Here is a 9,339-nt window from a genome sequence, read left to right on the forward strand (position 1 = left end):
GCGAGCGTACCCTGGCGCAGCACCCGTTACGCTGTTGCGCGTGCGCCCTGGGATCGAATAGCTGCTTTCATCCGCTTTTCTTCCTCCCTCCCCCCTGTATCCGTGCGCCGAGCTGATAAAGGCGCCATTTTGGAGGGGCCGCGGGAGACGTGGTGTCGCTGCGGGCTCGCTCTGCCGTGCGCTAGGCTTGGTGGGAAGGCTTGTTCTCGAGTCCGCGCTTTTCGTGTCCGCCATGTCGGGAGGTGGTGTTATTCGTGGCCCGGCGGGGAACAACGATTGCCGCATCTACGTGGGTAACTTACCTCCAGACATCCGAACCAAGGACATTGAGGACGTGTTTTACAAATACGGTGCTATCCGCGACATCGACCTCAAGAATCGCCGCGGAGGACCGCCCTTCGCCTTCGTTGAGTTCGAGGACCCGCGGTGAGGCGGCCTGGGGGGCTTGCGGCCTTAAGGAAATAGGTTGGAGCAGCAGGGGCAGGCGCCAAGGCCTTAACACGAGAGCGGGGAGGGCGGGCTCAGGTTGGGGGCAAGACGATAGCGCCCAGACTGGAGGCGAGTAAGGGGCCGAGTCGGCGTGGCTTCTCTGGCTTGGACACGGGGGGGCGGGGGGTCCCCAGAGCCGGCTCGCAGGCTCGGGGCGGGAAACTGAGGCGCGGAGGGCTGGTGTGGTGGCCGGGAGCCTGGCGCGCTGCTAGGTGGGGGAGGGGCCGTTCCTATTATGCGGCGCATGTGGGCTCCGGCGCCCTGGGCGCGCATGTGCAGGGGGCCGCTAGTTCCCTACTGAGTTGGCTGCTGCTCGGGATCGTTCTCCTTAACCCGTTTGCTTTCTGTGATCACGCAGAGACGCGGAAGACGCGGTGTATGGTCGCGATGGCTATGATTACGATGGATACCGTCTGCGGGTGGAGTTTCCTCGAAGCGGCCGTGGTACAGGCCGAGGAGGCGGCGGGGGTGGAGGTGGTGGAGCTCCCCGAGGCCGCTACGGCCCCCCATCCAGGCGATCTGAAAACAGAGTGGTTGTCTCTGGTGAGTGTACCGCTCATGTTGGTTGAGAAGAAGGGACAGAAACTACTTTAAAATTGTCCTTGCGTGACCAGTTTGACAAATGCAGATTTTCACTGCAGGTCTTAAATTACTTTAGGCTCGTGAATGAATTTAGTGAAGAGGGATTACCGTGCAGGAGATTGAGCAGATTAGCTCGTGGTGCCTAGAATACGGAGATCCTTCCTTTACAATTAGTTTTGGACTCTGGATGCCAGAATCTTAACCTGCCGTTGACTTAGGACCTTAAACCCAATCAAACTTTGTTTTCGTGAAATTGAGGTTAAATGGTGTTGGAAAATTATTTTTTCAGGACTGCCTCCAAGTGGAAGCTGGCAGGATTTGAAGGATCACATGCGTGAAGCAGGTGATGTATGTTATGCTGATGTTTACCGAGATGGCACTGGTGTCGTGGAGTTTGTACGGAAAGAAGATATGACCTATGCAGTTCGAAAACTGGATAACACTAAGTTTAGATCTCATGAGGTAGGTTATACACTTATTTTTTTCTTTGACCAGAATTGGATACAGTGGTCTTAACAGTGGAATTTGAAGGTAAGATTCAGGCAAGGGTTGTCCAAGTAAAGCAAGTAAAATGCCAGATTCTGGTTTTAGTTAATTGTATTCATTCAGCATGCCTGAAGACAGGTGAAAGCTTAGATCTTTCAATCGAAAGTTCTGTCTATTCAATAGGGAGAAACTGCCTACATCCGGGTTAAAGTTGATGGGCCCAGAAGTCCAAGTTATGGAAGATCTCGATCTCGAAGCCGTAGTCGTAGCAGAAGCCGTAGCAGAAGCAACAGCAGGAGTCGCAGTTACTCCCCAAGGAGAAGCAGAGGATCACCACGCTATTCTCCCCGTCATAGCAGATCTCGCTCTCGTACATAAGATGATTGGTGACACTTTTTTGTAGAACCCATGTTGTATACAGTTTTCCTTTACTCAGTACAATCTTTTCATTTTTTAATTCAAACTGTTTTGTTCAGAATGGGCTAAAGTGTTGAATTGCATTCTTGTGTAATATCCCCCTTGCTCCTAACATCTACATTCCCCTCATGTCTGATAAATTGTATTTTAAGTGATGTCATAGACAGGATTGTTTAAATTTAGTTAACTCTCCATGCTCTTCAGACTGTGATACTGTGTAAATGTCTATTCTGCTATGGTTTGTGTGAACTGGGATGTTGGGGGTGTTTGTGGTTATCTTGGGGAAGTTCTTATGTTTATCTTGCTTTTCATGTGTCTTTCTGTAGACATATCTGAAGAGATGGATTAAGAATGCTTTGGATTAAGGATTGTGGAGCACATTTCAATCATTTTAGGATTGTCAAAAGGAGGATTGAGGAGGATCAGATCAATAATGGAGGCAATGGTATGACTCCAAGTGCTATTGTCACAGATGAAATTGGCAGTATTGACCTTATACTAAAAGGCCAGGGTTAAAAATGATTATATACATCTACCTTAAAACACTTGCAAACATCTTAAGCAGTTATTGTTAGCTACAATTGCTTCACTCTTTAACCCTTGGCAATTGTGGCAAAATTACATTGTCCATTTGTAACAATTTATCTTGCTCCCTTCCCCCTTTTTTTGTTTTAATAGGGACTAATGTGGGAAGAACTGGCTAATTTGTCACAGTGCTTAGTTACAACTGTTAATGTGTGACCTGCTGTTGGTGTACATGTGGGTACAGGGTGTCTTTAATTCCAACCAGATAGAGTATAATATCAATACTGCTAAATCTGCATGTCCTCTGTGTGACTGATAGAGCGTTGCTATTTCATTTTTTTAAGACAAAATGAAAGCAAAATAGAGAATTCCAACATATTGGTGTAGATAATCTAGTGGGGATATTTTAAGTCTCGCTTTCCCCTTTAAACTAATATAATTGACTTATGTTTAAAACACTTTAATTTACAAATAAATTGCAGATGGGAGCATTAGACCTAGTTTAGACTTAGGTGGGTAGCAATACCAGTAAACTTTTCAATTACATAACTTTTTGCAACCACAAAACCTGTAATACGCTGTACAGTAACAAGTGTTGGCATTATCAGTTGAACTGTAAATATAAAATGCTTCTTCCAATTAGTCTCTATGATGATTAAGTTTCTAAAATTTATCTGAACACCATTCAGAAACTTGTTTTGGGGAATTTGATAGTTATTGATGTACATCTGTTAAATTGATGACAGACATAACTCATCATTCCCCAGAAACCTTTTTTGATTACAGTATCTAACATTTTGCCTCCTCTTTTTTGGTTTTGCTGGTTATAAAGGTTTGGATTGGAGAGGGCTCACTGGATCCCAATCCTTGGAGCTGGATCATTGGATTCAAATCATAATGTGGATAGGATAGGGAGGATGAATTACAAGGATTCATGGAGCGGGATCAGATTACCAGGAACGTAGGAGTGGATTCCTGCCCCAACCAAACCGCATTCGTGTGGATTTTTTTTTTTTTTATTCAACTTAATTGGCTATTCCAAAGATTTTTTTTTTCCTATTTTTGACGATTGGAGCCCTTAAGATGCACGATGGAATTGTGTTTTGCATTTTTTGGTAAAAGGAGCAAAACGAGGACCTGGAGATATACGCTGGAGCAATCTCCTTGGAAGGATTCAGCACGAGTAGATGGTAAACATTTAAAGGGGAAAGGGGGGGTTTGTTTAAAATAGTAAATCAGTAAGTCACTTCTAAATTTAAAGAAAACAAAATTGGAGTTGAAGAATAAGTAGGTTTCCAATTGGCTATTGCCGTTTTTTCTTTGAAAAAAATAAACGTTTTTTAAAAAACTATGCATGGTTGTCCTTTTTCCTTTTCATGTAATATTTTAACTGGGTGACTAGTTTATCAGTTTAAGATTCTGACTTGTTTATGTTTTGGTAAATTAAAGGTAAAGGTTCATGAAAGGTGATCTTAGTTGCTATTAGTTATATTGTTATCAGGAAAATTGATTTAGTTTCTGATAAACTTCTACTCTGATTAAAAGTGATAAAAAAATTTATGAATGCTGCTTATTTCTTGTGATCATCTAGACAACACACTTTTGTGCCAAAAGTGATAACTAGTAAATGGTAGCTTGGAGAGAGAGAGCCTCTGAGAGTCCCAGTGTAACTCATTTCAGAAATTGTATGTGTTAAAATTCTCAGATTAGCACTCTGGATACAAATTACATTTTCTGTTCTGACAGAACATTAGAAGATAAACTGCTCATTTGAATAAATCATTGCTACTAAAAAGTCGAATAGTCTTTTTGGAATTTACCCTTGAAACTCCTCCTCAACCATAAAGTTATTTGGTAGCCAAAATATACCAAAGTGGTGATATCTTGTCTACTCATTTTTGTATCTTTTTACCTTGATCCTTGGTGCTAAATTTGCTGTTGGGGAGGGGAGGGGTTTTTTTGGTTTGGGTTTTTTTTTTTTTTACTTAAAATCCTTTATCTTTTTCTTCTGACTTCCTGTGTTAACTGTGGAGCAAACAAAACCACTTCTAGCACCCAAAAGCGGTAAATAAATAATTCCGTTGGGTGCTTATCATGGCTGGAAGGTTAAGACAGCCTTTCAGGTGACAACATTTCAAACTTTAGTAAAATGCAATAATGATTTGGGGGTGGACTCTAGAGAGATTTGCCTAAGGTCGCCTACTATATTTAGATGAACTATAGTTTGTCAATGAGAAATAGGTGTATTAGGTTGAGAATCTAGGGTTCCACTAAGTACTTGGCATATATTCACTAAGAAAACAAGTCTAGTTTTTATGTAAGAATTTAAAATGTAGAAGCAGAATGACATTTAAAACTAAGTTCTACTTTGTGTGTAAATTTTTTTTTTTTTTAATGCACTAGTAATTTGACTAATTTTGCAGAATTCATTTTTGTGCCTTGTGGAAACGGGCCCAAATTAAAGTTGGCTGTAAGGTTGAGTGTTTAAAGCTAAGGTGAAAGATGGGCTCTGTGCAAAAAGTTAGTACAAACCTCAGACGGAATTGAGTTAGGAAATAATACCCTCATATATACAGCTGTTTTTGAAAAACTGAAGTTCCACTCATGATAAAAGGGCACAGGTTTTTGCAGTTAAAGACCATATAGCTTAAATCTGTGATATAAGATGCAGATTCTAGTCTTAGGAGATGGACTATAAGCATACCCAGATTGGCAGCTATTATAAGAAGGTGACACCCTTGAACTAAGATGACTTCAATTTTTACCCCTTTTCTCCTTCCTTATGTCCCCTTAGAGTATTGTAGGGAGCCTATAATTAGTTTGTTATTTTCTAACCAAGGAAAAACTTAAGTCTCTGAGAAGCAATTATTTTTTATAACATCAGATTGAATAATCCACCTTGCTGTTCAACCCACATCCTTCTGGAAACAAAAGGTAAGAAACCCATTTTCTGATTCCTAATTGCTTGGGATCTGGGTTTTATCTTAAAGTGATTTTTTTTTTTTTGTATACTGTTAGAATATGAACAGATTTCCTTGAGATGTTACTTAAGTTAAACTTGGATTAATTTTGAATACTCATTCCCCCCATTGCAGTGCTTAAAGTTCAATATGATTTCTAGAATCAAGTTCCTCAGCTTTGTTTTTGAAACATATCTTGCTCATTAGGCCTGGTGTATTTTTTCAAGTTACTGTGGATATGAACTTATGTACCTTTTGCTTTGTATGTGAAGTTGTAATAAGTTACATGTATGTATGTACCATAACTAGTATTAAAAGGAAAGAACCTTTTATAGACAAGTTGTAACAACCATCCTTTGATTTATATTCAGTATGAAGAAAATACAAAGGTAGAAAAAGGTTTACAATCTCTTATCCAAAAAACTCCAAAACCAGATTTTTTGTTGAACTAATTAAGTGTAAAACCTGACCAGATTTGATGTCTCCATTTTGCACTTAATGTAACAAAAGCTGTCATGCAGAAATATTGGTAGGTCTTATACAGTCAGGTTTGGCTGCAAGTGTTACATGATATAGGTTCTATGTGCCATACCTTTAAAGTGCAAACATTTCTGAATCCTAAATAAATCTCACCCCAAGAGTTTGGATAAGGGATTGTAGAACTAGAATACACAGGGCTAAAGCTTTTGTATAATTTTGGACCTGTGTTAACTGTGGATCCTTTATAGAGATGTATGTAAGTTACTCGTTTTTTTTTAGGCTGAAATAGCCACAAGGAAAAAAAGGTATGACCCACATTTCTTTCTAATTCTATTGCTGTAGTGGATTCACAATAATTGTACTCCCTGATGGAAATATTCAGACATCTGTAATGTATATAGCCAAATACTCTATACTTTTGGGCTAATTTTCTTTTCAGTACTTTATAGGATCATTGACCAATCTAATTTAGGATGAGCTGAGATTGGCATCAAGTAAAGAGATGATAAGGAAATAACTTGTTTGTTGTGTTTGTTGCGATTGTCTTGAATAAACAGTAATACTGGCAAAATCTTTTGCTTTAAATATAGGCTCAAGAAATTAGAGTACTGCAACAGCTCTTACTCCTGTGATTGAAAATTTTGGAGGTGCTTGCTAACTCTCAAAGCTATACCTGATATTCCTGAAGGTGGTTGTGTGTAGGGGTCATGGGAAGGCCTTTTCTGTTAGAAAAATTACTTGGTTTTTTGGTACTACACAGCACATAAATTACTCTTTGTCATAGAGAAGTTAATTTAGGCAGAAGTAACGTCATAAACATTTTAATAGGTGCCTTGCTGGGTTACTGGGGATAGAAGAGTCATGCATGCCTTTGCATTGGAAGGTTTTTATTTAAGGGTGGGTGTTTTGTCACATAAGTACATAGGAGTTCCACAACCACCAGGTTCAGAAGTATCTTCACTCATGTTACCATACAACATGAATGATACTAGTTTGTTCTTTTTTTAAGTTATTTATACATTGCAAGAACTGGGGTACAGGCCAGAGGTGTGGGGAGTGAGAGGATTCATCACAGAGACAGTGGGGAACGGAACAAGCAGAATGACTGAAATACACTGCTGACGGGAGCAGTGGGTAAGTCAGGAGAGGTCTGCCCCACCATGTGGGTAACTCCCTGGCCGGGGATCGAACTCATGGCTGCAGTGGCTGTGGATAGCTTCCTAGGTTGTGTCTTAACCCCTTGTGCCACCAGGGAGACCTGATACTTAACTAGTTTTTAATAGAACTGTCAGTGTGAACATAGAAATTGAGAGCTTCTCTAGAAAGCTATGATCATCCTCACCAATAGACTTTGAACAAAATAATTTGTAGGAATACCTCACATCTAAAGTTAGGTGTTTTGTTTTGCAGCATTCTATTACACTCCCCTATTTGAGTAAATGCTACAGGAAATCATTTAGTCACTAGAGGGAGCTAAGAAGATAAGCAATCAGGAAATTACCCCTACTGTAAATAGTATCCTTAATAGCAAGGTGGAAATTATCTTAATCTATGCCAACATAATTTTGCTAAGTATTCCTGTATGTTTACCCTTTTCTCATGTTGAGCAAAATACATTTTCATCTTGTGGATCCATTCTTGATTTTGAATAGAACATGGGCCCTACACTTTCTTAAATCAGATAAATGTATTGGTTCTGAAGCTTGGTAGAAAATGCTGTAGATATGAATCTGCTTTTTCTTTTTGCATACATTGTCAATTTCCAGGTATGGGATAGTAAGGCAAGGAGTGTAAGAACTATGTACAAGAGTAGGTGTGCCGCCAAAAAAAAAAATAAATAAACCTTGGCATGGAATTGGTCATGTTCTAGAATAGCTGATTATGCTTCCAGAGTCCTTTTTGTAGTTTTTATAGTGTGAAGCAGTTTCTGGGGTGACACTTTTCAGCTTTACTAGGACTTTTAATGATAGTTTGTCTTACAATCATATTTATCAGGTGGACTATATTTTTTTGTTTTCTAGTCCTTAAGTAGGCACAGTGTCTTGTAGTCAAAGTTAGTACACGTTCACTTGACATGTTTAATGTCATTATAAGCTGAAATTTGTGGGATTTAATGCTCAGCTAAGCTTTTGCCATTCCCTCACACCTTTCCCCCCAACTTCATGAAAACTCAAAGAATGCAAACTTGTCTCATTTAAATTGTCACTAAGAATAGAAAAGTTTTAGGCCAACTTGGTGTAATGGCTTTCTTAGTCAAGAAAATGGGTACAGTTTCACTTGTTTTAAAACATTAGGAACCTGTGTTTTGAAGGATTAATATATTAGTGTGGACAAATAAAGATAATTTTGCAGGAGAGAAAGTTGACACATTACCCGGCCTGCCAGACAGGTAGAAAGCTACGCTACAGGTGGTAATTGTTAATAGTGGCCTTGCTGCAAATTGGGTTGAGTATTAAAAATGTGCTATTGTAGATTATGTCTATACTTGATCTTAAAAACCTAAGCTCTGGTGTCTCTTGAAGAGGCACTGTGAAACCAGAATTACAGAAATGAAGATCAAGAATTCCTTTTGCAGAAGAGAAAGGCTAAATTTGGAGATAAATGTTAACGTGCCGGAAGGCATGGCGAATACTACCCCCAGTTGCTGAAAATTGTAGGAGCCTTTGTGTATACGTTTGGGATAAGCTTTCAAGTTGCATTAGTTAAGTTTAATACATAGGAATGAACTTGCCCCATCGATCAAAAGAGTCTACAGCCTTTAACTAGGACTTTAATTTCTTTTGAAAATTCCTAGAAATTTGAGTTACAACAGGTAAATATGGTCACTATGAAGCTGATAGGAATTCATTGGTATGTTCACCCCAAGTCCAATTCTCTACTAGCTACTGTTGCTGAAGTGACTTTTCTGAAGTAAAATTATATTGTAATTTTCCACTAAAATTTGAAATATTGTTTCCTTAAGGTGAGGTACTTGGTGACTTAGCCCTCAGCTTCCTTTTCTAGTCTAATCTAGCTCTCCTCCATATTCAACAAAGTTGCATTCCCCATCATTTCTTGGTTTGGGTCCTACAGTTCTTCCTCATATATTGTCCTTCAACTTCATTTAGAGAAGTGTAATTTACTTTGATAGTACCTCAAATACATGTATTACTGCCATACAGACATAATCACTCTTGTGTGTACGGACTGTGTTGTGTGTACTTCTGGTTCATCACCAAGCTCATTCAACATCTATCTCCCTCAACTTGGTTCATGAAATTTTACTTCCTAAGGAACCAAAACTTGTCTGACACAGTCACTAAAACATTCTTGGTTCTTCCTCAGTGTTCCTACAGGTTATTTCTACTGTACCTGAAAACATTGGGTTGTCCTTATGTCTCGTCTAATAGGTATTAACAAC

At 39.4% G+C, this 9,339-nt stretch overlaps 1 protein-coding gene across 1 annotated transcript; it reads left to right on the top strand.

Moving 5' to 3' along the window:
* Positions 1-232: 232 nt before the first annotated feature.
* Positions 233-2,323, top strand: SRSF1 (serine and arginine rich splicing factor 1; the record flags this gene model as incomplete). The annotated part of the gene is made up of 5 exons (XM_084238230.1): positions 233-426; positions 848-1,032; positions 1,361-1,533; positions 1,741-1,927; positions 2,301-2,323. The coding sequence occupies 5 exons, from the start codon at positions 233-235 to the stop codon at positions 2,321-2,323; spliced, it is 762 nt and encodes a 253-aa protein (XP_084094356.1).
* Positions 2,324-9,339: the final 7,016 nt, after the last annotated feature.

Source organism: Talpa europaea (assembly GCF_964194135.1).
Source record: "Talpa europaea genome assembly, chromosome: 7".
NCBI classification, from domain to species: Eukaryota; Metazoa; Chordata; class Mammalia; order Eulipotyphla; family Talpidae; genus Talpa; species Talpa europaea.